The sequence below is a fragment of the Ciona robusta genome, chromosome 10, assembly GCF_009617815.1.
Source record: "Ciona robusta chromosome 10, ASM961781v2".
Classification (NCBI taxonomy): Eukaryota; Metazoa; Chordata; class Ascidiacea; order Phlebobranchia; family Cionidae; genus Ciona; species Ciona robusta.
The window spans coordinates 4,919,985-4,947,960 of record NC_143244.1 but is presented as its reverse complement, the minus strand read 5'-3'; the positions used below and the strand labels follow the sequence as shown (position 1 = coordinate 4,947,960).

The window sequence follows — 27,976 nt, the reverse complement described above, 5'->3', positions numbered from 1 at the left end:
ATTTGGTAGAGTGGGGCAAACGAGACACTTAAGCACATATTGCCCAATATTACCAAAATCATAATGTGCTGTATAAGTAAATCTTTTTCAAAACCGTTTATTTTGTATGGCTGACAATTGAGAGCATTGTACAAGATCACCTGGTAACTCGTAAGCTGGCACGAGGTGTATAAACGACCGTGTTATAACGAGAAACACAGACGCCCACCAACCGTTTGGCGGGATTCTACAACGAAGCGTTTACGTATTATGGTAGACGAATAGCTTGTATACTCGTGTGTTGGCTACCTAGCAGTAGTGGAATTGGAAAAGACTGATGCCCAGTGATCAAACAAGACTAGTTTTGGCACTAGTGAAGAATCCTCCGATACATAGCAGAATAGGCAGGTGGAAAGTGTTACAGGTTGGTGGTTAGTAGTTAAGGGTTAGTGGATAGCAAATTAGGGGGGGGGGAGGATTCTTCAATAGCACCCAACTTTTTATTATACCTGAAAAATATTTTAAATAAAATACTCTGGTACAAAATTATATATTTAAACCAAAATTAAGTATATTTACAGATTAAAACAAATATCCATTTGCCTTGTGAGTTGTTTATAAATATTTCTGTAACCATTATTCACTCGAGACATGCTATGGTCATCATCTGCAGCAAAGAAAGCGCCAAACTTGACGTCACCATCAATAAGGTATTTTGAAAGTTGCGCTGAATTTTGAAAATGAACATTTTCATCTTTTGTTCCATGGAATAAATTAAAATGATGAGTTCGAAAGTTTTCAATTCCTTGAAGCGCACTACCTTTGGCGTAACCATCCTGAATTAATGTTTGATATAACTTTATTTACCACCTTACATAATGTGTGCATAGAATTGGCCTGGTTACAGCGCCTGCTTCTGACCTAGAGGTTGCGAATTCAAGGCTCGTCGCTGGTACTATTTTGACAAATGTATCCTTTTCCCAATCATCAGCCATACATAAGATAAAAAATCACCCACAAAGTTACATATGTGGCAACTTGTAAGCGGAAACGAGGTATATGAAACAGAACACCCATGTTATATGAAGTGTCTTTGCCCACCACACCAGAGTTGATTTTCATATTCATTCATTCACTTACAGGATTGTCTTTTGGTTGTTGCATGTATTTCTCAGTCCAAATAGTATGGTAATACTCCCACTTTGTAACTGGGGCAACAGCAAATCCACATTTGAATACATTATTCACATCCTCTCCGATTGTACGCGTCGTTGCGTATCTTTTAAAATATCAAAACAGGACAATGAATTTTAATTTCCAGCGTTGAGCACAGTTGGTTAACGCCTGCCTCTAACCCAGAGGAAATGGACTCAAGGCTCGATGCTGCTATCATTGTGGACGTATGTGTCCTTGGGCAAGACACTTAACGGCAATTGCTCCAACCCAGTGGTCACTAATGGGTTGTCCAAATTATCAGCCATACATAAAAAATGCAAAAATCCCATAAAATAATCACCCACAAAGTAACATACATGGTAACTCGTAAGCTGGCACGAGGTGTATGAAACAGAACACCCGTGTTTAACGACCACCATTTTCCAGCCAGGCGAAGATAAAGTAAGTTACATTCAATAATTCATACATTCAACATAGTCATTAATTTAACTTCAATTTATAAAGATATTTACCCTCCGTATGACCACCCCCATATAGCAATTTTCGATTGATCAATAAACTGGTTTTCTGTTGCTAATTTCCTTGCTGCTGCTATTTGGTCGTGAGGTTCATACTGGCCAAGTTTTTTATAAACCTTAAGTAGATGATAATGACCTTTAATTAATTAGATATTCTGGGTAAAATTGCTCCAACCCAGTGGTCATAAATGAGTTGTATCAATTGTCAAACATACAGAAAAAAACAATTATCCACACGCCACAAAGTTACATACGTAGCAACTCGTAAGCTGACACAAGGTGTATAAAACAGAAAATTCTATTGTAACAACTCATTTTTTCCTTTGTGCAACATAAATCAAATGTTTAAATCAGTCATTCCTTTTTATATCGCAGGGTAGGGGGAAATGGGACACCTTTAGCACATTATGTCCAAATATCCTGATCGTGTTTTAAACAATTAACAACGGTCTATAGGAGTCATGAGGATACAGTTTTATAATTCGTTAAATGTTCTTCATTTACTACCAAATGGGACAAGAAAATAGAATGAAAAGGTATCCCACCCCCACTCTACTATAATATATATTTTCAAAATTAATTAAACTTAAACCTGATGCATGATTTTATCTCCCCTATAGCCTGTACCCCTCCCATCAAAACTCATAACAATTACATTACTGGCACTGCTGACATAATCCTTCCAGCTAATTTCAAAACGGTCTCTAACTTGCTGGTAAGCAGGTCCTAAAAAAAGTTTAAAAAAATAAATTTAGTTTCTAAAATTCTAAACAGGTTAGAAAAAGTTAGGTAAAAAAGAAGTTTTAATCTTAAATTTTTAAACAGTAAAAGTGTTGTTTCTAATTTTTGGGAACAGGGTAAAAAAAGAAAAGTTGGTTTTTAAACTTTTAAACAAATTAGGGCAAAAACAAATGTTGTTTCTATTGTATACAAACAAGTTAAAGAGAAAAAAGTTAATTCTATTTTAAAAAAATAAACTTCTAGGAAATAAAAAAATGTTTTTCTAACTTTTACAAACAAGTTGTGGAAAAAACAAAATGTGGTTTCTAACTTTTGTTTCTATTGTATACAAACAAGTTAAAGAGATAAAAAATAATTCTATTTTTTAGGAAAAAACTTTCAGAAAAAAAAAAAGTTTTTCTAATTTTTATAAACAAGTTATGGAAAAAAGAAATGTGGTTTCTAACTTTTTTAAAAAAGTAAAGGCCTTACCTGAATAGACTTGCACCAACATCGGGTATTTCTTACTTTCATTAAAATTAGGAGGCAAGTGAAGCATGTAAAACCATTCTCCAGGTATGCCCTCTAAAGTTAAGTTTCCATATATACGTTTCCGAAAGTAAAAATCTAAGTAAAGCGAATGATAGATTATCGATTTTTCAAGTTTTTGGTGAGTTCCACACAGAGTTAAAACACAATAACAAGTTGAGGATAATTGACCAATATGGTCAAATAAAGAAAACCAGGCAGAAAAATCACTGAAGAAAAAACATGAAAGCATGAAATTGGGAAGGTACACCAAAATACATATTACACCAAAAACCTAACAAAAGTTATTTATTTATTTGATTAACAAACCGTTGGAAAGGATACCAGGCAGAAAAATCACTAAGAAAAAAAAACATAAAATTAGGGAGGAACACCACTTAAATACATAATATGTAAAAAACTTAACGAAAGTAATTTATTTAACAAACCATTTAGTGTTTGAATTAACTCTTCATTCCCTTCAACGACTCCAACAAATTCATAATCTCCACTAGAATTTCTCATATGAAGAGTTGACACAGGTGCAGCTAAATATAATTCGACCTTGCTTATTGTAAAGATTTATTCTTAACAATTTTATAATGTTACCGTTGCCGGATCCCCCACAATTTATTACCACGTAACTCCCATCCCTGCTAAACGATGGCGTCACCCAATTACATCTGTCCGGGAATATTTCATTAAGTTGACAAGAGATACAAGAGCGATTTTTATCGCTACCAGAACCTGTACAACAATTATATATCATATATACACTATACACAGTATTTTTTCAACCCAGTGGTCACTAATGGGTTGTTCAAATTTTCAGCTATAAAAATAAATCCCCCACAAAACATCACCCACAAAGTAACATACATGGTAACTCGTAAGGTGGCACGAAGTGTATGAAACAGAACACCCCTGTTATAACGACTGTCATTTTCGACCTCGCAAGGTTAAAGTAAGTTACATTCAACAATTCATCATAATATCCTGATACACACCTTTGACTCTCCACATATGACGTACCCGCGGCAACGCTGTACCTGGTTTACTTTCCAACTCGGTACTTGTGAAATAAATCCAGTTGTTTATTTCATCGTAGAAGTAAATTGGTGAATATCCCTCGTTGGTGTCTGTTACCTTAAATTAAACAATATGGAGTTGATGAAAGTCATTACTTTTTTGGGATTATTTTATGTATGGCTGATAATTTGGACAACCCATTAGTGACCACTGGGTTGGAGCAATTGCCGTTAAAAGAGTCTTGCCCAAAGGCACATGCTCACAATAGTAGTAGGGAGAAGCCTTGAACCCATTACTTCTGGGTTAGAGGCAGGCCCGCTTTTCTTGGGTAAGACACTTAACGGCAATTGCTCCAACCTAGTAGTCACCAATGGGCTGTCCAAATTATCACCCATACCTAAAAAATGATAAAATCCCCAAAAATAATTACCCACAAAGTAACATACACAGTAACTCGCAAGCTGACACGGGATGTATGAACACCTGTGTATAACCACTGTCGTTTTCTGGCCACACAAGGATAAAGCAAGTTACATTCATTCATTTATACAATATATTAATTTCTTGGCTGACACACTTTCTGACCTTGTATAATTGTTAACCAAAGTGGCAACACTAACAAGTTGTAACAACTGTTGCTGTTGTTGCCACGCACCCACGACATTTATACATGAATGAATGAATGGATGAATGTAAATAATGAATGAAATACATCACCTCAAACTCTCCAGATGTTCTCCAGTCGTCTTTATTTTCCTTTACGTAAAACACTGTAATATGTTGATAGCCGTCTAAACTTCGTACCGTAATATAAACATTATCGTTGTTTGTGGGAATAATATGCGCAACTTTGTAGTGACCCAGCCATCCAGTTGTACTCTTACTTGTCATTCCGGAAACTAAAAATAAATTAAAAACAAACTGGTTGCTTAATGGTTTACTACTCTTCATAGTATATTTATTTTTGTATATTTATATCTAATTTTTAGATGCACTAGAATAAATGTTAATTTCCTGCTAATTATTTAGTTTTAAATTTAAATTTTCATTTTAAGATATATATGTATTATTAATTGGTTTTAGTCAAAGACAAACAACATGGAAATCAAAAGATGCTGAAAGAAATTTATAGGGCAACTACGTGCTCAATAATTACTTCTCATAGCCACGATTCACCTATTTCATGAAAGCTTGAATAAACTTGAATAAAAATCTTAAAAGATGCAAAAACACTCTACACTTACCATAAGAACAGTTGAACATTGGTGTTGCACAATTTTCTACCACTGCTTCATTTGAAATACGGTTTTTCCAGGTCGGGCTTAATATATGATTACCTCGCCAAGTTACTGAATTGAGATAATACCCATCAGACCAAGATGAAAAATTCTGAAATCGAGAGATACAAAATTTTCCGTAAATGAAATTACTCTAGAAAACAGCATATATAGTAGGGTGGGGGGAGAAGAGACTTAGCACATAATATCCAAATATCATGATCGTGTTTCAAACAATTAACGGTTCATGGAAACTGTAAAGATTACGTTTTTATAATTCTTTAAACGTTCTTTGTTTACTACCAAATGAGACCATAAAAAAAAATAAAAAGGTGTCCAATCTTCCCCCACCCTTCTATATATTAGGGTGGGGTAAATGGGACATTTTTATTGTTTTTCAAAAAATTGTTTTTCATTCCTATTTATTTGTTTACCAATGTTTTAAGTTGAGTTAAAGACAAATTGCTCAAGTCAACAACAGTGACAGTTGTAGTTGGTATAGGTGTGCCAGGTTTGGGATAGGGATATCTTATCATCTCTGGGTATTGGTAGTTGTTGTACACAGAAAACTCAACAGCGAAAACATTAGTTTGTTTGATTCTGCAACATCGAATGTTCAATAAACATCCGACCGAAAAATGATTAAAGAAAAAGAAAACATAAGTTATAAAAAATAGTATGTGAATATAATAATAATAAATTTGTCTGTTTGATTACGGTAGCGAAGATTTATAAATATTTTAAATGAAAATACAGGGTATAGCGTCAAAACAACAGTTGTTAAAACAATGTATATTGGTGGGAATATATTAGTTTGTAATCAATATTTTGAAATGTGATTGCCTAATATTATCATTAAGACAAATGTTTACAGTGTAGCTTTAACATAGTAAACAAAGCGTATCACGTTGCGTATGCCAAATATTGACTGTCTGGTGACCACCACATCAAAGAATCATCTTCAGTTATTTCAATCCAGTGCAAAAAATCAGCAATTCCGTTAAAAACCATCTGTTCGTCTCCATCGTTTGTAATTTGATGATGATTTAGGAATGTATTCTGTGTTCAAGTGATTTTTTCATATTTATGCATATTTAAAAAAATAGTATAGAAAAGGCAAGTTCTCACACCTTGTTCCAGTTTTAAAAACAAGTTTAAATGTAATTATTTACTATGAATGAATGTAACTTACTTTATCCTCGCGTGGCCGGAAAACGACAGTCGTTATTACACGGGTTTGTGCCAGCTTACGAGTTACCATGTATGTTACTATGTAGGTAATTATTTTTTTTTGGATTTTTTCATTTTTTTATGTATGGCTGATAATTTGGACAACCCATTAGTGACCACTGGGTTGGAGCAATTGTCGTTAAGTGTCTTGCCCAAGGACACACATGCCCACAATGGTAGCAGCGTCGAGCCTTGAACCCATTACCTAATGGTTACAGGCAGGCGCGCTAACCACTATGCCACGGCGCCTATAAAGTCAGATTGGTCACACAGCGTACATAAGCAAAATGGGTGTTGGGATAATGGGCCAAATCTGGCTTAGGTCCCATGTCCTTGGCAAGAACCTCACTCATATAAATATAACTAATAAATACACTACAATTTATCCATATTCTAGTACCACTGAAAGATTTGAGTATATAAATAAAAGACCAGTTGTTTAGTGTATAGTGCTACCTTGTACAAGTAAACATTGAATTCGTAAACGTAAGAAAAATCATGACCAGTAGGAGACCATTGAAACTTTTGCAGGTTTTCTGTGGGAAAGTCTGGAAGAATTTGCTTGGTTCTATAAAAAGTAAAACAATATTGATTGTGCACAAATTATTATTCTAGTATGTATTACCCGTTTAATAAGTTGTAAATATCGCATGAAAATGTTCTGACGTAATCAGCATAGCCCTAAAATTAACAAATTAATTGCAGGTTCGGTCTACAGTTTAATGAAATACTTACGTCTGTTTTCATATAAAATATTGCCAAGTAGTTTTGATCGGCAGATATTTTCCAAGAGAATGGTTTCTCTGTATTTGACTGTAAAATATGAATGAATGTAACTCATTTAACCTCACATGGCTAGAAAATGACAATGGTTAAAATGAGCCTCATGCCTGCTTAGAAGTTACTACATGTATATATATATATATAGTAGGGAGGGGGAAGATGGGACACTTTTAGCACGTAATATCCAGACATCCTGATCACGTTTTAAACAATTAACAACGGCCCATGAAAGTCATGAGGACATAGTTTCATATTTCTTTGAATGTTCTTTGTTTACTACTAAATGTGACGAGAGAAAAGAGTTAAAAAGTGTCCCATCTTCCCCCACCCTACTATAATATATCAATTGTGGCTGATTATTTCACTTTGGAACTATGGATCGGAGCAACTGTCGTTAAATGTCTTGCACAAAGCCACATCAACAATGGTAGCAGCATTGAGACTCAAACCTGTAACCTATGAGCTGGAGGCAGACATACTAATCAATGTGATTAACTGATATAATGTTATTATAAGCATAAGTTCTTTGTTACCAGATAATAAAACATAAAACAAACAAAAAAGATGTCCCATACTAACCCATGGTTCCCCATTCAAAATCTCCGTTTCAACATTAGTTCCAATATTGACTTTATTTATGGCAGCTGTACTGTTCATATAAACATATTCGTTTCCTATGAAAAAAATGTTAAGCAAAAAATGTTGTCATTGTTTTAAATGACAATAAATAAACAAACACCTGACACCCAATAAGGGTAAAATGAACGAGCTTGAAAAGTTCCCTCTAAGAAATCATTAAATTCCATCCACTGCTTACTTGGCATTGCCAAGTGCTCTGTATCATTTGAGAAGGAAATGCAGTTTTAAAAGAGTTAAAATAATATATTCTATACATACCACGTTCATTGTAAACTGCCAATGCATTATTCTTGTTTGATAACTCTACATATAACAACCAGATTCCAGTGCAAATTCCAAAAAAGACGAAGAGTTTAAAACTGACTGTAAAACTTCTGTTGTACGACATATTTATTTATTTTCACTTGTCTGTATGCAACAAAGTTTGCAGTGCCAAACCTGTTTAATGATTAACCCTTTTAGGTGGTGCAGTAAACACCTAGCAAAGTACAAAGTGCACACAAAAACTTACAATGGTTAAAATGTTAAATTTATTTATTTTTTTATTAAAAAAATTGTTTAAAAGTGTGTAACAAGTTTAGTATGCCATGTTTGGATTGTTTCTCTAACTGCCACGCATAATTAGTCGTGAGTGAGTGGTTGGCTCTCACATCTTAAAGAAATGAAGGGTTGCTTGATTCTGATACCATTGGCGGTGTATAAGTACTAAGGCAAGACAATTAACAGACATTGCTTCAACCCAGCAGTCACATGTGGAGTTGTTTAAAATGTCATAGCAGCCAAAGAGATTAAAACCAATCTCTTTGATAGCAGTCATATAACAGGAAAAAACATATATATAGTTAAAAATGTATGCAGATAGAAAACCTGCCCCTTGAGGAAAAAATAGGCGCCATATCATAAAAGGTGTTCTATAACAGCAACATGTTTTATACTTTTACAAGTTTAGTGAAAAAGTTTTATTTACAAAACAGAACTTGATTGGTTGATTTCAAGTTATTCTACAGATGTTAATGGGTTCAAGGCTCGACGCTGCTACCATTGTGGGCAAATGTGTCCTTGGACAAGACACTTGACAGGAATTGCTCCAACCCAGTGGTCAGTAATGTGTTGTCCAAATTATTATCCATACATAAAAAAAAAGAAAAAATCCCCCCCAAGTAACATACATGGTATCTCGTAAGCTGGCACAAGGTGTATGTACACCCGTGTGATAACGACTGTTGTTTAAAGTTTCTATACTCTAGTTATACCCAGAGTCTGTATATAAACATGTTTTAAACATGTTATACATACTTATATCCGTTTCAAACTTTATCATAGTCGTTGAATTTGACATTTATAAACTTCGATTATGGTACAAGAGAGCACAGCTCAAATGAAAGGCCACGTGTATTACGACTTTAATAAATAATAATAATAAGATAAACGTATAAATTATCAAATATACCGTAAAGTTCGTGCGCCGCCCTACCTGTTAGTTAGGACAGAGGTACATAAATAATGGCTAGACGGTGTTGAAATGACGATGTTGGTATGCCTTAAGCGCCCAAAACACACATTTGGGTGTAACGGTCACGCCTTTTATCCAAAACAATATTTCTTTCTTTTTTATCAATAAGCGTGTTTTAACAACTGTTGTTTTACCGTTACTACCTGTCTTTTCGCTTTTGTCAACTCTCTTGTTCTTCGCTATCGTGACCGAAGAGACGAAATAAATTTCATTCATTTCATTCATTCATTTATTTTATAATTTGTTTTTTACGACTTTGAGATTATCTCAAACCTAAAGACACAATCGGATCTCGCGAATTCTTATTGGAGTGTTTTTTTTATCATATACACTGCAAGTTACATTTTTTGTTTTTACCGCGCTGTAGTGTGTGATTGTTGTATAAATATAAATTACCCGTCTTGTCTTCTTATTCTGTTCTTCAAATTTGTCAGCCATACATATGAAACCTCACTAAACAATCCCAAATTTGCATGATTTGTAACTCGCAAGCGGCAACGGGGTGTATGAAATAGAATACCAGTGTTATGATGTGACCCACCTAGGCAAGATAGAGAAATTATAATAAATAGTCATATTTTTTACACTACTTTTGGTCCAGTGGATACGCGTGTAGTTAATATTTCGTTTCGTTTTACTGCCTAATCAATTATAAACAGGACGAGCTTGGGGGTAGCAAAAACATGTTGTTGTATTTATTTTTGCACATGCGCACTAGACTGGCACGCATGCTTCAATTAGCTTTAAAACCTGAATGAATGAATGAATGTAACTTACTTTATCCTCGCGTGGCCGGAAAACGACAGTCGTTATAACACGGGTGTGCACCTCGCGCCAGCTTACGAGTTACCAAGTATGTTACTTTGTGGATGATTATTTTTTTTGGATTTTTTTCTCATTTTTATGTATGGCTGATAATTTGGACAACCCATTAGTGACCACTGGGTTGGAGCAATTGCCGTTAAGTGTCTTGCTCAAGGACACATACGCCCACAATGGTAGCAGCGACGAGCCTTGAATCCATTACCTCTGGGTTAGAGGCAGGCGCGCTAACCACTACGCCACGGCGCCGGACAAAAAATCTTTATTAAATAGTTCTGTGGGGAAAGATGGGACACTTTTGGCACATAATATCTAAACACCCCGATCGTGTTCTTAAACAATTAACAACGGTCTATGGGAGTCGTGATGATACGTTTTTATAATTCTTTGAATGTTCTTTGTTTACTTACAAATGAGACGGGAGATAGAATGAAAAAGTGTCCCATCTTCCCCCACCTTACTCTTTATAGTACAGAAAAAAATATTTTGGAAATTTGCTACAAATTGAACTTGCAAAACTAAAAGACACTTGATTTGATACTGCATAAAAAATACTTTGCTCGCATGACAGCCCCTCAAGGATATACTATTTTAGCATTGTATATTTATTACATGTGGTAAAATGCATTACAATTATACTAAAGCCCCTTAGGAGCCCGCCATGAACCTAGACCTCGAGGTCTCTGTGCCAGTATAGTGGCGTATATATATCTCGTTAGTTAGTTAGTTAGTTAGTTATAGTTAGTTAGCTCTCGTTATTGTGTTACAGCAAAAGGCGAATTATATATACTATAACGGAATTACGTGACCGCAGTGTGACGTCATGTAATAAAATGGAAAACCATTTGGGTCTATCAGCGACTGAACAGGTATCATTATTCTTGTTAAACGGGGGGTATGTTTTCCTGAGAGTAGTCTCAGATGAAATAAGTTTTATCCGCACTGTTGACATTGATTATTGAAGTATTGTAATTGGGTAAGGTGGCGTAATTTAAAGCGTCTGTTGCAAGACAAGGATACAATTATGAAATGCATTACAAGTTTATAATTATTGAGAAGTGAGTTGTTATCATCTTTACATTTATTTAGATTTAGTTCATGTAGTTTTGCCAAGCAAGTGTATTTGTGCAGTGTGTAAACCATCGGTTTAAAATATCAGGGAACCCAGCCGCGTTGAAAACTTGATAATATTCGTGGATACGCTGAAATGGTTCACTTCCATCAACCACCTTCATCAAACCATAGACGCATGTGTTAACATCGTGATCCTGTACACTACCGGTTTGGATTTGGAACTCCCTTTCTTCCACTTCCAATTCCCATTTATGATTTTGAATGGTTTTGAGATGTTCTACGTTCCCTGTTAAAGTTAAGGCAATGTCGCGGTTTTCGGACTGGTATTCTATTACATCGCAACTGCTGTCAGATGGACGCATATTCTCAACCGTAACTCGGGTAAAAGCTCCATATAATGCATCGTTAGCATGTTGAGAATTAGTGGGAATACGTTTTCCGGTTACCACGTCAATTAGACTCATGTGACCTACGATACGCTGATGTTCTTCCTCGTCAATTTGAATTCTCCATATTTCTTGATTTTCTTTAAGTGAGTTCTTGTAAGAATACATCACCACGTTCCTATCTAAATACTGCTTCCTTTTAGGAAGCATACACTGAAACTCATAACCCACAGACGTATCAGTCATTTTTGCCATGCCTGTTGCCCGAAAAATTCTATGCCACAAACGTATTACCAGTTTCTGCAAAATTTAAAATGGGAATTTACACAGTATACGAAACTGAAAGAGAAGAACGAATCTGTAGCCACCGCGCGTCATCACATGGCAGTTGCTACCTTTGAAGTGATCGTAAGCCAAACGGCTCCCACAAATATAGTAGGGTAGGGGAAGTTGGTACACCTTTTTATTCTATTTTCTTGTCCCATTTGGTAGTAAACAAAGAACACTAAAAAAAATTATCACTACGACTCCCATAGACTGTTGTCAACTGTTTAAAACACGATCAGGATATTTGAATATTATGTGCTAAATGTATCCCATCTTCCCTTACAATATACGAAATTATCAATAAACATGACACTACACTTGTAACTGATTAACCTAAGAAAGCTAAATACATGGGAAAGCCTATCGAAAGCTTGTTTACTCTTCACGCTTAATAAAAAAGACGTGTACAGAGCGGGTAGTTACGTGTACAGAGCGGGTAATGAAATCCGGTTCAGCGTAAACATACTCAAATAGTATTCCCGTTTGTCACATGACGTCACACTGCTGGCACGTGATCCTGTTTTTGTATAGTCAGGTTCGTAAAACACCCGTGGTCAGATAGAATCGTATTGTAATATAAAGCTGCATAAGAACAAGGAACGTCCGACTCTTAACACGACACAGTACGTACTGGCTTTACACTTAGACCACGCCCGTCTCTACGTCACTGCGTTGGAGACTAAGAAAGTAATCAACGAAGGAGGGAATTTGAGGGAGCAATCTCTAAAATTTATTTCATATATCATAAATAACAAATAACGAAAATTACCATTTTTCAAATTGCAACTATGCTAAATTGATTGGTTTTATAAGATATCTATTCAGCAACAAGGTTTCCACGGGCAGCCTGTTCAATTTCAATCGCTTGGAACAAAGTCCTAAAATTTCCAGCTCCAAAACCCTGAAAAATAATAACCTAACATAACTTATATATCCCTCCATGGCAAAGTAACGCATTAATAATATAACATGGATGTTCATTTAATACACCTGTGCCTGCTTTTTTCACACATGTAACAGTGTTGGGGGATTATTTTTTTTTGTTTGTAGGGATCATTTTTTTTATTTGTTTTATGTCAGTTTGACGAACTACTGGGTTAAAGTAATTGCTTATACACGTCTCAAAGACACGTTCGTCCACTATAGTAGTAGAGCCAAGCCTCGAATCAGTAACCCTTGGGTTGTAGCCTAGTAAGCATTTGCTCTAACCGCTGGCCATGGTGCCAGACTTAATAACGCAATACTGGCTGTGCTACTAAAACATTTAATCCAGTGTTTTTAATTTTTTAAAGACACTGTACACTGTAATGCCAAGTTGTTTGCGACAAACCACATTTTTAACAACACATTTTATCAAAAAACGGATATTTCAAAAGTTTTTGAAAGAATATTGAGACCCTAGATAAACACTGTCTACATTATTTTAATGTAATTATGATATCACATACATACTTACATGATAATTATGACGCTGAATTACTTCTAGGAAGAAAGTTGGCCGATCCTGCATAGGTTTGGTGAAAATTTGTAGAAGATATCCATTGTCATCGAAATCAACCAAAACATTGTGTTTCTGGATAAAAAAGGCAAGTTTATCAGTTATAGCATGCATGGGTTTTTTTTCTGAGACTGCTAGGCAATCCTTTTTCAAACAAAATTAAAAACGGTTATCAGGATTGAAACCGGCGCTGTGGCGTAGTGGTTAGCGCGCCTGCCTGTAGCGCAGAGGTAATGGGTTTCAGGCTCAGGGGGGGGGCATATGTGTCCTTGGGCAAGACACTTAACGGCAATTGCTCCAACCCAGTGGTCACTAATGGGTTGTCCAAACTAACAGCAATATATAAAAAAAAATAAATAAATAAAAAAAAAAAATTACCCACAAAGCAACATACATGGTAACTCGTAAGCTGGCACGAGGTGTTAAACCCGTGTTATAACGACTGTCGTTTTCCGGCCACGCGAGGATAAAGTAAGTTACATTCATTCATTCAAACTTGGTAATCAGCAGTGCAAAAAATGATAGATATTTTTTATTGCCACAAATTAAAACACCTAGTGTTAAATCTGTTGTCACCTGTAAACAGGCACGAGGTGTATGAAATAGCTACTTTTGTTGCTTTCAAATAGACGCCGAAGATAAAAAATTTAAAATGTTTAATAAGTCTTACAACTAAAAAAACTATGTAATAAAAACTTATACCAAACCTGCAAAATACCCATGTCTTCTTTAATTTTGGTTTTCGATTTGAAAAGATTTTCCTTCAATTTGATGTAATATGTGTCAGGAATGCTGAGAAATTCCATCCCACGTGAACGCAAAACTTCAATCTGTTTTAAGAAAATATTTGTAAATGAACATAGTCAGTCAGAAAAAAAAATTGTCATTCGTAGGTGATAAACCTTAGGTGGAAAATTTTTTTAATAATCACAATATCAACTTTTTAACTCTATTTCTTATGGGTAAGGTTCTACTGCACGGCAAACCATGGGGCCTTAGATTTAGGCCAGAGTTGGCTAATAACAACAACATTCAATACGTTATTGACTGGACCCTAATTGTTGAAGCCCATTATTTCCCCACAGTAAGCATGATAAAAACTTCTATTCTATGTAGGTGAGGTCCTGTGGCATGGCATGTCATGTCATGGGTCCTAGAATTTAAGCCAGAATTTGCTCATTACCCCAATGATAAAAACCTACTGCTGATATAATATCAATGGTGTTCATTCCAATATGCTGAACTCCTGGGCCATCATTATATTCACAATATTCCTGTATCTGACTTTTTCTCTTTCCCGGTGCTGGTTCATTCAGTGGCATCTTTATCGTCTCCTGGAAGTTGGTAACGACTGTGGATCTGAGTGCGCTGTACTCTGTGTGCATTAAGTCGTCATCAATTGACCAGAATCGATGAAAAAGTAGATTCTTCTCATACCTGTGGGTCATTATGTGAGTACATTAAATACATTGTAACTTGTAAACGTACACGACGTGTATGAAATATCTACTTTCTGTGCAATGCCTATAGAGGAAAGGCTAAATAAGAGCCATTTATTCAGCAGCTCAAATTATTTTTTTAAAGTGGTCACAATTTGTAAAGTTTTTGTTACTAAGGTTTAAGTGTTAAAACTGCTGCTGTTGCCTTGCCAAGGATAAAATGGACAATACAGTGAGTTCTACAAGTTTCATGCACACTGTATAGAATGTGTGTCATCTTATACGCCAGATGGCAGACACACAAGTTATATATATATACGGATTCACCTACTGTTCTCTGTCAAGCTATAACAAAGGTGTCACACCAATGAACTACAGTCTTGGAGTATAATATTAAAAAAAATGGTACTAACCATTCTTGGAGTATAATATTAAAAAAAATGGTACTAACCATTCTGCAGTTGGCTCCAATTGCTTGTCTGGTTGGTTACCAACTATGTGGTCAATATAGTTGAGAGCAGGAACTGGTCTGTCAACAATATATTTGTTTTCAAGGAGGTATATAAACCTTTAAAAGTTTAAATACATACGTTGATTTATACCATACCCTACACACCATTGCACACTTTTTCCTGACTAAGGAGTTATAACACATACATCTTGTGCTTGCTGTCACTTCGTTTTCTTTTAGTACACCTGATGTACTATAGTAGTGACTAGCTAAAAATAGCTGGCAACATTATTAACATGTACACATCGTGTTTTATACACATAATACACATCGTGTTTTATACACATAATACACATCGTGTACAAAAATATTCACCCTACCAAATACTTACAATGTTTTATAGATAGTTGGCACGAATAGAGGAGGTTTAAACCCTGGTAAGAACAATCCTTTGTAGCCATGTCTTTCCACCAGTGTGTGCGTCATATCACCGTATGTTTTAACGATTGCAAAATTTACGGAACCATTTTCATCGCTTTCGCTCCACACGTCTTTCACAACAACAACTTCACTTCGCTTTTTAGTCGCCTAAACATAGAGATATTATAAACAAAACGGCATAAAGATATAATACCAGTCAAAATTAAGAAATAACCTATAATTTTGAAAGCTTGTGTATGCGAATTAAATGATCAGTTACTGTCTTATTTTGAAGTAATAACATATGTGCTCTTAGTGAAAACAGCATACATTGCTCTAACCCAGGGATCAGCAGTGGCTTAAAGGCACCCTGGGTGTTAGAGTAACGAGCCATTTTTAGTTTCATGGTTCGTTACATAAACTTAAGAATTATTTTTCATTTACATGTTGATGTCAAAACTATAATTCAATATGAAACAAAACCTTTAATTGCCTTACGAAACCATTTTAGTTTTACCGTTTTATTTAAGTCCACAACCTATGTTATAGAAACTGATTTAATTTTTCTTTCGCATATTTTAACAATTTCTGCATCTTTCTTGCAAAATAAGTTTTACCTCGATAAGAGCTTTGCAATCCTCTACAGAGAAAGCCACATCTTTAACTGCATCCCCATGTTTTTGCAGGTGCGCTCCAAACAAAATGTTCCCAGGTTTTAGTGCAGATTGGAAAACAAAAATGATCTCATTTTGTCTGGAAATACAGCAGAGTTAAAACAATGCATGTACATAACTTTTTTGTTTTCATGTGGCGGTGCATTTGTTTTAACACAACAGAAGTGTACTATTTCATACACATTTGTAACATCTTGAAAGGTACAAGTTTTTCTAATGGCTGTGAATTTAAAAAACACATTATTGACCAAAGTTAGAACAATGAATTTGGGTCAAGAACACACAATACCAGCATTAGGGTTCAAACCTAGTACCAACTGATTAAGATGGAAGCGCTGCAACCAATGTGTTACAATACTAAAACTTAAAAATCTAAAATAAATTATTTTAGCACAATTTAAAGTTAAATTATATCATTTGAAATAGATTAAAACTATGATTGCAACACCTATAACCTATACAGACCTTACAACATGTGAGACAATGTTCCGTTCCCCTGTCTCTAGTCCCCGATATGCAAAAGGTTCAAATCCCATGTGGGTGCAATAAAATCCCGCTGCCTGTATTCAAGTATTTGTGCATACATTAAATTTACTTTAAAATAAACATTATACACCTATGTGTGAAAAAATGTCATATAATGTAACACTGTAATATAAAACTAAATAAAAAAAGAATATTACCTATTTTCTGTTCCACAAGAAATAAAAATTGTTGAAAAAAATAAAAAAGTATAGTGACAACAAAAAAAATTAGTTATATACTAAATTTGTTTGCGATTTGTATAGTTTACACAAAATAATGTATTATTTTAGTAGTAAGAACCTGTTTTGCATTTCCAACCCAAAATGTCACGTAATCGAAACATTTAAACTCTCCTTTTTCATGCTGAAATGTTAAATGTCAAAATTAATTATATTCCCGTCACATTAAATAATATGTAGATTTAAAAAGACATATAAATTCCTGTAATTTTTAAACGTCTGCGTATGAAATGAATGTAACACATACGCCTACAATGTTAGCAGCAACGAGCATCGAACCCATTATCTCTTGGTTAGAGGCAGACGCGCTAACACTTTGGCACGGCGCCGGGGTACAGAAAGTGTCACATTCGTTTGCCACACAAATTATTTTAACAGAAAAATTCCTACATATTATGGGTATGTCACCCAAACTTTTAAAACAGGATTAACAATATATGTTAAAACAATTCAGTATTAGACGTAAAATATCGTACCCTGCCGGTAAGTGTGAAATCATAAGGCTTGCCTCGTCTGCTAAAATAGCACCTGGTATGACGTCAATTTCGTTTATACGCATTGCAATTTTCGTGCCTTTTTATTACAGCTGTGATCTCTTGTATTTTTTAACAAGTTATGGCCATAAATGTGGCCTGGATGCCGATATTTTGTTCTTTTTTTAGGTTGAAATTAAAAACGGTTATCATTAAATTTAAAGTACGGGTAGTTTGATGGTTTAAATTAACATTTACCTTTTTTCCTTTGTTTTGGTGGTAAGTCTGCAAAAAAAAACAGTTCGTATAAAATCTAAAGAAATAATAAACAAAAAACAATTAAATTACTTTATATAGTAGGGTGGAAGAAAATATAGGACCCCTTTTTTTGTTATTTTCCTGTCCCATTTGGTAGTAAACAAAGAACATTCAAAGAATTCTAATAGTGTATATTCACGATTCCCGTAGACCGTTGTAAATTATTTAAAACATTACAAGGATTTTTGGATATTATAAGTTAAAGGTGTCCTGTCTTTTCCCACTTCATACCAGACATTAACAATATCAATTGTAACAAAACATAAATTCAATCAATATCTTCGAAAGTGATAAAAGAACAAAATGTACTTACCATAATTGGATATGCAAAGTTTGCAAACAAAATAAATATTTTATCTGAAAAAATAGTTTTTATCATATAACAACACTGTAGTAAAAATTAAGATACTTTATGTTTTACCGACAATACGTATATTGTATACTATAAAGGGCCATTTAGGATATTTTTCGTAAAACTTATGGCCCTGGACGCTGTTCTCGCGGCCTACCGCTACATAACAGATTTCTTAACTAGGATTTAATAAAGACTCGTTCATATTCAGAGTCAGACCTAATACACCAACGGATACCACGATACCATTACGTTGGATACACAATAAGAACTACATCAGATGTTGACACCCTAAAGAGAAAAAACGCACTCACGCTACGTAAACCAATTACCGGAAAGGCAAAACACGCGTGAGACATGTTAAAAACAACTATTATGTGCCAACTCGTGAATTCACAGCAAGCTATACACGGTTGTACGTAGACTCGTAACAAAAACGTCACAGATGTGACCTATATTTCATCATGGGGAAAAAACATTTTTATGCGTTTTGGCTTTTAATGTAAATTAATGTATAACAACGTTTGGTTTGCATATTACTTAGTTGCAAGAGACTGTACATATCGGTCCTATACTGGTAAAAAAGGATGTTTGTTTATAGGCCACCACTGTTTAATCCTAACCATAACAACTTTTCTTAGCGGTAACGATCTTGAGGTTACTTTTGAAGAAGAAAGATAATAATTATAATCATTATCTACAATTTGTAAACATGATTTAAAAAGATGCTACGGCCTTGTAAATAAATGAAAAGTACATTGAACATTTAAAGTAACTAGACCAGGCTTGAACAAAAGTCGTTCGGGGCGGCAGTGTGGCACTGGTTAGAGCACTCGCCTCTGGACCACATATGATACGGGTTCGAGGCTTCGGTAACTTGAATGTGGCTACCTAAGTCGGCAGGTTGTATAAGATATAACAATCATGTTATAACCTTTGTCGTTTTCTTGTCACGTTATTTAATGATTTTTTAACTTCAAAACGATTATTTAATGATTTTATGATCCTCATGATTTCCAAACCAGCTTCAGGAAAATATGACATTTCACTCTAAGCTGGTTTTACATCGCCTTTTTATGAGCCACTCGAGATGTCATAACTTGAAAAGAAATGACAGGAGTATCCTGACAGCTTCCCTAGAAAGAAATCTAAGAATCGGAAATTGTATCAGAGAATGACAGCACTATCGAAGCTAAATTTAAAATAGATTATCTTCAAACAGTTTTAAAAACACTTCTGACCAGAACAGTAAATGTAAAAAAGGCTATGCATATTTGTTACCCTTGAAATTGTTGTTGCCGCTTGTAAGAGGGTCGGTGGCTGCGCAAGGAATTATTCAGACTTTTGCATTATGTGCATAATTTAAATGTAAAATACATACAAATTTTCGGACTACTTTTGTCACTGACTGACGTCCTGTGACTTGAATTGTAAAACTGGGATTTTCTTCCTTAAGTTTTTTATCGCCTATATTAGCAAATATAACAATCCGAGGGGTAACCTAAGTAAAAAATGCATCCTTAATGTTTAAGAGTAACTGTGTTTTTATTCGTGTCAACCAAGTAACTCGTTTCCATGAAATTTTCCATACCCCTTTCGCCTCAACAGAGCGACATAACTTCTTCGAAAATCGATGCGTTTCTTGCAACAATGAAAAAAGGTTTCGAAACCCGGCCTGTCACAGTGTGTATATAAGTGCGTGAAATCAGTCACTTTATCATCTTCTTCAAGTGAGCAAAGATAAATCATCATGGACCGCAAAGTTCTTCTTCTTCTCGTCTTGGTTCTCGTCACTGTCCAGCTTGTGGATATCGCAACATGCGAGGATTTCTGGACTAGACGTCGTACCAGCTGGAAGTGGAATGAGCAGAATGCTCAACAATTGAGAGAGTAAGTTTGGTTTACTACATTCTAAGGTTTATAATGTCGATATATTTGAACTGTAAAACCAGTTAACCACAACTTTGTATCCAGTGCACGTGACGCCCTTGAAGACGACTTTTTGTTGGCCAATGCTTTCCAATAAATGGTAAGTTTTATAATCTCCAATTAATCAGTAATTATTCTTCTTTAGGAGTGATATTCAATCAGAAACTTAGTCAATTTTGTGTTTCAGAATCGTCTGTCATTTTTGCGTTCCTTTGGAGACAAATAAAAAACGACGAATAATAATTGAATCTTTTTTTATGAATCTTTGCTATGTACAATGTCATTTAGCCAGAAATGTGTCGTAAAAGTTTTAGCCAATTCCAGACAGACTATATCTTAGCATGACTGAATACAACCATATAGCCTATGCTGCCTCGGTTAAAGCAAACGTACATCGCACGAACAGAACATAGAATTATATTGTTAAATACATGCAAGGAGTAAATATTGAAAAAAAAGTAATGACGTGCTTGCTAAAGCTAACAATTTTTGCAAAATATCAAAATATTATTTTGCTTTAAAACTCAAACAAATGTAATTTGAGCAACTACGTTGGCATAGTTGTACACAAAATCAAATTGCTAAAGGTGGGTGTCCTTTTTTATGCCAGCCGCCGTTTTACAAAACGTTATTTTCACGCCACATTTTCGTCAATGCCAAAACTAAAACCCTGAAGTAAAAACTTTATCATAACTTAACAAAAGCAACTTGATCAAAAAAATAGGATGAGGTATTGGGAGTTTACCATTATTTAAAGATTATAACACAATCATGTTCGATTTCCTTATATTTCTAATATAAAATCACCTGGACAGCTTCCAAGCAAGTTTAGTATTGTAATACTGTACATTTCATTTGTTATTATATCAGTATATATTATATAGTAGGGGTGGGGGAAATGGGACAATTGTACATTCCATTTTCCCGTGTCATTTAAGTAGTAATATAGAAAATTCAAAGAATTATAAAACCGTATCTTCACAGCTTCAATTGTTTGAAACACGATCAGGATATTTTGATATTATGTGCTAAAGGTGTTTCATCTTTCCCCACCCTGGTATATTTAAACACCCAAAAGATAGAAAATATTGCATTATATACAGACAAACCAACGAATGTTTGGCAATAAATACACGCAAAACTAGTAAACATCTTATATGGGCGCTCGCTTTATAGTCATGCGAAGACTGTCAAATAACCGTGAAACATTGTTTTTGTTTTATCCCCAAATGGGAGCTTGTAAAAAATAATATAACTTTTCACTTTACCCAATATAATGTGCCGTTTACCCCACCCTACTATACACCAAGACACAAATTGATTTGTTTGCTATCCATTAATTTAAACTTCAATCGTTAAAAAGGCATTCACGGTTATCAGTACCATACCACCAACCATTTAGACTCTGAACAACCCGGTGTTTTAGACTTCGTCGAACTTTAACCTTCCTAAAAGAGTGGTTCAGATACCGTAGGTAATATTCACTCATTTGCGTTTTCCCCTTTTCTTCAATTCCATGCAAAGTTCGGCATAGAAGACAGAGACCCGTAGACGACTTACTATATGGATCAGTTCTAGGCAGATGATTTCGCCATTCATGATACTCCATATACGCTGTGTTGTTCTTATCCAGGTAACTTATATAGTTTGCTAAATCTTTTGCTGATTTAAAATCTTCAACATGAATGAACGACCGTGGAGGGGCTATTGCTTCGACGTCGGACTTTTTCGGCCCCCAAACAATAGGTATTGTCCCCGAATACAAACCATGCTGCATGAACTTTTCTGTTATGTAATCCCGGCAATGAAAAGAATTCTCGAACGCGAAGTAGAATTTATAGTCGCCCAAAAATTGAAAGAATTCTTTTTCACCGCGTTGTAGGTTGACAAGTTTATTAAAACATCTGAAAACAAAGGCAAACTTTTTGACTGGACAGTGAGCATGAGCTGTATGAATACATCATGTGTGTCTAGTACTCAAGTGTATTAAAAGACAACACTCCTGTAATATCTTGACAGTAATAAACGTACGGTGTATGCAAATAAGGTTAATGAAAACCATGTGTATCTCTATTGTAATTTAGAAAACGTTCATTTTAACTTGACAGTGAGCATAAGGTATATATATAGCATTAATACTCACTTCCCATATGCATCAACTTTAAGTCCAGATTTTAAAAGTTCTTTGAAATATTTCATTCTATTTACGGCACCAAAATGGCTGTGACAATTTGAAACTATCCAAATTCCAAGTCTCTTCTTCTTCGGAATGAATGCACTTACTCTACCGAGAACTAAGTTGCTCGGCATATACGGTTGGTAAAAAGCGGAATCTCTTCTGAAAATGTTAAACAATGTGCTGCTGCTACTTTTGCATACAAGAATAAATGTAACTTACTTTATCCTCGCGTGGCCGGAAAACGACGGCCGTTATAACACGGGTGTTCATACACCTCGTTCCAGCTTACGGGTCACCATGTATGTTACTTTGTGAGTGATTTTTTTAGGGGGGGGGGGGGGGCGTTTTTTCATTTTGTTTTATGTATGGATGATAATTTGGACTACTCATCAGCGACCACTGGGTTGCGGCAATTGTCGTTAAGTGTCTTGCCCAAGGACAATACGCTCACAATAGTAGCAGCTACGAGGCTCGAACCCATTACCTCTGAGGCAGGTTAAACACTTTGCCACGGCGCCGGACGTATTAATTTGATTTATTTTATGAACCAACCTATACGTCATTGTAGCGTTGAAGTAGTTTGTCTCAAAGTCCGTGAGAGGCTTTTTGGACAACGATTGCGATAACGGCGATTCCATGTTAAACCAAATGTAATACATATCGGGTTTCCTGAAAAATTGGTTATAATATGCTGAACAACAATGGTTTGAAATTTATTCTAAATGGGCGAGCCCATATAGTAGGGTGGGGGAAGATGGGACACCTTGCCATTCCATTTTCTTAACCTATTTGGTAGTAAACAAAGAAGATTCAATGAATTATAAAACCGTATCCTTACGGCCCCCATATAGACCGTTGTTAATACTTTAAGAACACGATCAGGGTATTTGGATATTATATGCCAAAAGTGTCCCATCTTCCCCACCCTAATATATTACATTAATATGTTAAAAATCAAATCGGTGGCAACCATTATAATCAACGACGACAAATATATAGGAGTTCCACTTTTTACCTTAAATGATCAGGCGGCATTTCCTTCCTTGACATGCAGTTGTTATGGAAAATTACGGCGGCAGTTCTTCGATCTGTGATCTGAAATTTATGGCTGTAAATATGGGAATGAACGAATGAATGTTTTTATGAACGTTAGTCGTTATAACGCAGGTGTTTTAGTTCATACACCTCGTGCTAGCTTGTGAGTTACCTTGTATGCAACTTTACGGGTGATTATTGGCACGCAGTAATCTGGTTAGCGGCAAGAAACACACAGAAACGTTAATTGTATAGTCCACAAGCCGTTCGTGATAAGTAGGCAACACATTGAGATAAGGAAACACAAAAGAACACAAATAGTGAGAAGAAACACAACCAGAACTAAACTAACAGACAATACAAATTTTACGTAAACAACAACGAACATTATTAACTTAATTCAAACATGGCCTACTAAAGATATCTTTAGTAGGCCATGATTCAAACTAGAATATATAGTACGGTGAGGGAAAATAGCTTCATCACGTAATACCCAAATATCCTGATCGTGTTTTAAACAATTAACAACGATCTATGAGAATCGTGAGAAAACAGTTTTATATTTCTTTAAATGTTCTTTGGTTTACTAAATGGGACGAGAAAATAGAATAAAAACGTGTCCCATCTTCCCCCACCCTACTACATAAACTTCAACGCATATCATACCAGTGATCGATTAGATGACGCAGTGCACCAACCGCAGAATTTTCTGTGTCTAGATTTAACTGCAGCGACATGTGGCGGGCACCAATATAAAATAATCTGAAAATTACACGTATTTGTGTTACCATCTGAAACACAACACATAGCACACGGCCAATAATACAGTTTCTCAGCCCTTCATGCTACGTGGCCTCATTCAATATAATAAGCTAGAATTCATCTACCATATTAATGTATAATAGAACGGGGGGTCAGGACACCTTTAGCCCATAATATCCAAATATCCTGATCGTGTTTTAAACCACTAACACCGGTTTATGGAAGTCGTGAGGATACGATTTTTTTCTTTTCTAACAAATGGGACGAGAAAATGGAATGAAAGGTGTCCCTTATTCCTCTACCCTATCATATAGTAACTTAACTTTTTACAACCTTTTCTTCAAGATTTGCAATATCAATGGCTCTTTTCAACGTCATAGTGCCAAACTCTTTCGCTTTGTTTGTTCCGATTTTGTTTCGTCTCGGTTGGAAGCCTTTCCATTGTCGTTTCAGTTTCAAGTTTAAGATGCAACAGACAATTAGCATAAACACAACAATGCAAGCAAATTTCATTGACTTTTTTTCTATCGCTGATAATGCGGACATCTTCAGGGTATAGCTGAATACAGATTCGATGCATTAAATATAGATTGTATCCTGTAAGAATTAGAGCCAATGGCGAAGCATGCAACTAAATCTGGGATTGAGACCGGAATCGGGTCAACCTTACATTTAAAAAATATAAAACCAATAAATGCTGATGTTTGCTTATATATTTTAACACTTGAACCAGACCTTTTCTGCATCCAAACAAAAGCTGCTAATCTTACCAGCAGATAAAAAGCTTTTCTAATATCGTGTGGGGGGAAATATGGGACACCTTTTCATACCATTTTCTCGTCCCATTTGATAGTAAATAAAGAATATTCAAATAATCATAAAACCGTTTTTTAGGGTCTCCCATAGCCCGATAATTATTAAAAACTCAAACAGAATATTTGGATGTTATATGTGATAAAGGTGTCCCATCTTCCGCAACAGTATTATAATACCCGCTGAGCTGAGCTGAGCTTAGCACTGACAAGTCAGATAATTATTGATCAGTTTTTATGTTGTTAATTATTGATCAGTTTTTATGTTGTAACATAATTTCTCTTAATAAATCCGGATTGGTAAAAGTATACACCCATTACAATTTGACTACAGGACCTTATGTTACAATTCTAAATTGCTCTGGTTCACCTTTATTAACTCGTTCCTATGTAAATACGAAAGTTCTGGACCGAACACACGACTTTTTATAGTTTTGTTTCTCGTCCACCAACACAACATATCAGCTTTTCAAAACTGTAGAACGGAACAATCAAACGGAAAGCAAGCGCTTTGCACCAAGTAATATTTGTTTGAATTATTTCCTTCAAAGAAGAAAGCGCAAATCTTTGCATGGCCTACTCAATACATTGAGTAGGCCATGATCTTTGCAATGTTTATTTTATGCAAAACGTGCGTATTCAAGCCGATATGTACCTCGCTTATAGTTAGGGAGACCGGGGACACTTCGGACGCGGGGATAGTTGGGACCTTGTACATGACGTCACAATAGAGTATTGTGATATCATTTTTAACAAATCTTAATGTTTCCATTTCATATCAACATACTGTTTGGGGGCATACGTAGTTCAACCGATTAGTTAAAACAAAAAAAGTAAGTTTAACAAAAATATCTACTTTTTAAGTTTTGGTTGTAAGGGCATAGTTCGGTCGTTAAGAGCCGAAAGAAATTCTTTTGCGGTGGAAGTCGTAGTTTAGAAGCAACACTTCAATAAGCAAACGTAGATTTTTAGCAGGGGGTAAACAGGCGGCTATGTTTTTGCCTTTTTTTTTACATCGCCACGTGTCTGGGGAAACGTCTGTTGTCCGACGTATCCCGGGTAAGATGGTCCATGTTTTTTAACCCATTTTGTAGTAAACAAAGAATATTTATATAAACATATATAACCGTATTTTCCAACTCATAGGATCTTTGTTAAACCCAATATAATTGTTAACTATTTCATGCTTTAAATTAAAAAAAGGTTTATAAATGAATGTACAGTAGGGTGGGGGAAGTTGGGACACTTTCACATTTTTTTCTTGTCGCATTTGGCAGTAAACAAGGAACATTTAAAGAATTATAAAACTGTATCCTCACGACCACCATAAACCGTGGTTATTGTTTGAAGCTTGAACAGGATATTTGGATATTATGTGCTATGGGTGTCCCATCCACCCCCCCAGTACTATATAAAGTTATAAACATATATGCTTTTGTAAGATTCAGCAATAACACTAATAATAAACAAAGCCTACATTATAATATATAATAATCGTTAAACTATTGCTTACATATTATCACGTCATAATTATCTTCATGCTTGCTTTACGTCAAGTCCGCTTGAACCTTATTTGTGACGTCACATACTATGATGTACTGGAAAAAATGTTCAGATTAAAAAACTTATCATTTTGATATAAAGTTTGTGACGAAACAATGAACTTACGAAGTGGGTTCTTCTGTTGCGTCATCACCACTTCGTGACGTCACATCATCGATGTTTCTAGGAAATAGCTTGTGTATGTAATAATGCCAATTGTGATTTATACTTTACCAATTCTTTGATCTTCTGGCGTTGCGTTCTTAGCGCTAATATAATTAGAATATACAAGTAATATGCCTTGTATATCGGTGCAAAACGCGCATGGGGCCCCATGAAAAAACGTCGCGAAATTTACGCGTATAGAACAGTAGCGTGTTGTTCAGCTATGACGTAACGAAACCTATGATGACGCAACATTGACGTGTAGAAAGCGAAATCTGAACGATTGTCGGATTGTGACGTAACAGAACGCAACGATTGTGAACCTAGATATTGCGCGTGACGTCGCGAGTGACGTAATAAATAACTGTCGCGATCTCTCAAACAGAATGTGATAAAGAATAATTTTGAACTTAATAAAACAAAGTAATAAACGCAAGGCACAAAACTTGTGGCAAAATATTATTATATACAATGTAGTGCAATAATATTACTGTATTGTAGTATAAAGTAATAATGTATTTTATAGTAAATTGTAAGTCTTAATATAATACTAATGTTTAATGAAACACTTAACTCAAGTCTTGCAAGAAAACTTCATAAAACCATCTAACTTGTAACGTGATGTGGAACCAACTTCGTCCGGAACTTGGTAACTCGCTTTTTAGAAGAGGCGTTTTATGCACGGAGCAATCAAGGCGGGAATAATCAGCTGGTACGAGGCGTCAGTCACGTGAGCAATCTACCCAATCAGAATTGTACAGCAGCCTCATTGTGACGTCAGTTCAACATTGTGACGTAACAAACAAAGTTCACAACGTTTCGCGATTTTGGATTTGAATTATAAGCGGTTATAAATCTGAAGAATTCTTCCAGAATTTATGTATATGTTTAATTTAATTTGGTTTCGTCAAGACATTAAAGGTTAATTGCGATAACTAATTATTAAGATATACCGAAAATAAAAAAGACCAACTGTTCGACGAAAATGATGTATAATATGGTCACTACGTGCCCAATAACAACGCTGTTTTAAAGTCGCGAGGCTACGGTTATAATTGTGTCAATTTAGACCGAAGTAGAATATTACATCATGCTTTAGTTGTCACTGTTAGGTTAGATTGACAATTAGCCGATGTTAAATGTGTCTGAATTGTAAAATCAG

General features: G+C 35.2%; 3 protein-coding genes and 1 long non-coding RNA gene across 6 annotated transcripts; 1 reads left to right on the top strand and 3 right to left on the bottom strand.

Annotated features, from left to right (window-relative positions):
* Window positions 1-510: 510 nt before the first annotated feature.
* On the bottom strand, window positions 511-8,402 carry LOC149729848 (dipeptidyl peptidase 4-like). 3 transcript variants are annotated; one of them, XM_089885882.1, is made up of 18 exons: window positions 8,138-8,401; window positions 7,980-8,075; window positions 7,820-7,914; window positions 7,193-7,270; window positions 7,083-7,138; window positions 6,914-7,025; window positions 6,135-6,286; window positions 5,662-5,827; window positions 5,195-5,339; window positions 4,668-4,849; window positions 3,929-4,067; window positions 3,531-3,668; window positions 3,371-3,469; window positions 2,886-2,978; window positions 2,266-2,399; window positions 1,668-1,789; window positions 1,120-1,258; window positions 511-815 (listed from the first exon to the last, which is right to left on the bottom strand). In XM_089885882.1, exons 1-18 carry the CDS (start codon window positions 8,265-8,267, stop codon window positions 555-557), a joined length of 2,337 nt encoding a protein of 778 aa, XP_089742008.1. In that variant the 5' UTR covers window positions 8,268-8,401; the 3' UTR covers window positions 511-554. The 3 variants fall into 3 exon arrangements, with proteins under 3 accessions (XP_089742008.1, XP_089742007.1, XP_089742009.1); XM_089885881.1 differs by having other exon boundaries at window positions 2,886-3,020; window positions 8,138-8,397; XM_089885883.1 differs by lacking the exon at window positions 3,531-3,668 and having other exon boundaries at window positions 2,886-3,020; window positions 8,138-8,402.
* Window positions 8,403-12,708: 4,306 nt separating this feature from the next.
* On the bottom strand, window positions 12,709-18,624 carry LOC149729847 (4-hydroxyphenylpyruvate dioxygenase a-like). Its single transcript, XM_089885911.1, has 11 exons — window positions 18,352-18,624; window positions 17,979-18,005; window positions 17,309-17,371; window positions 16,949-17,043; window positions 16,427-16,562; window positions 15,781-15,977; window positions 15,390-15,467; window positions 14,702-14,936; window positions 14,207-14,329; window positions 13,458-13,574; window positions 12,709-12,902 (listed from the first exon to the last, which is right to left on the bottom strand). Exons 1-11 carry the CDS (start codon window positions 18,415-18,417, stop codon window positions 12,819-12,821), a joined length of 1,221 nt encoding a protein of 406 aa, XP_089742037.1. The 5' UTR covers window positions 18,418-18,624; the 3' UTR covers window positions 12,709-12,818.
* Window positions 18,625-20,088: 1,464 nt separating this feature from the next.
* On the top strand, window positions 20,089-20,562 carry LOC149729846 (uncharacterized). Its single transcript, XR_016385778.1, has 3 exons — window positions 20,089-20,280; window positions 20,365-20,419; window positions 20,507-20,562. It is a non-coding gene; the product is annotated as an uncharacterized LOC149729846 (long non-coding RNA).
* A 526-nt stretch (window positions 20,563-21,088) lies between these two features.
* LOC149729845 (4-galactosyl-N-acetylglucosaminide 3-alpha-L-fucosyltransferase 9-like) lies at window positions 21,089-25,667 on the bottom strand. The gene is made up of 7 exons (XM_089885910.1): window positions 25,478-25,667; window positions 24,629-24,854; window positions 24,200-24,295; window positions 23,514-23,593; window positions 23,051-23,167; window positions 22,463-22,657; window positions 21,089-22,223 (listed from the first exon to the last, which is right to left on the bottom strand). The coding sequence occupies exons 2-7, from the start codon at window positions 24,839-24,841 to the stop codon at window positions 21,668-21,670; spliced, it is 1,257 nt and encodes a 418-aa protein (XP_089742036.1). The 5' UTR covers window positions 24,842-24,854; window positions 25,478-25,667; the 3' UTR covers window positions 21,089-21,667.
* Between the last annotated feature and the right edge of the window lie 2,309 nt (window positions 25,668-27,976).

Coding starts and splice junctions, on each gene's coding strand:
- LOC149729847 (XM_089885911.1), bottom strand. CDS start 18,417: ATGATAAAAACTATTTTTTCAGATAAAATATTTATTTTGTTTGCAAAC. Junction 16,563..16,948: donor ATTGTCTCACATGTTGTAAG/GTCTGTATAGGT, acceptor CTGTATTTCCAG/ACAAAATGAGATCATTTTTG. Junction 12,903..13,457: donor TTCAGCGTCATAATTATCAT/GTAAGTATGTAT, acceptor ATTATTTTTCAG/GGTTTTGGAGCTGGAAATTT.
- LOC149729845 (XM_089885910.1), bottom strand. CDS start 24,841: ATGTCCGCATTATCAGCGATAGAAAAAAAGTCAATGAAATTTGCTTGC. Junction 24,296..24,628: donor TTGCAAATCTTGAAGAAAAG/GTTGTAAAAAGT, acceptor TGTAATTTTCAG/ATTATTTTATATTGGTGCCC. Junction 23,594..24,199: donor CGTCATCTAATCGATCACTG/GTATGATATGCG, acceptor CATAAATTTCAG/ATCACAGATCGAAGAACTGC.
- LOC149729848 (XM_089885881.1), bottom strand. CDS start 8,267: ATGTCGTACAACAGAAGTTTTACAGTCAGTTTTAAACTCTTCGTCTTT. Junction 7,271..7,819: donor TTTTGAATGGGGAACCATGG/GTTAGTATGGGA, acceptor CATATTTTACAG/TCAAATACAGAGAAACCATT. Junction 3,021..3,370: donor GTTAATTCAAACACTAAATG/GTTTGTTAAATA, acceptor CGCTTTACTTAG/ATTTTTACTTTCGGAAACGT.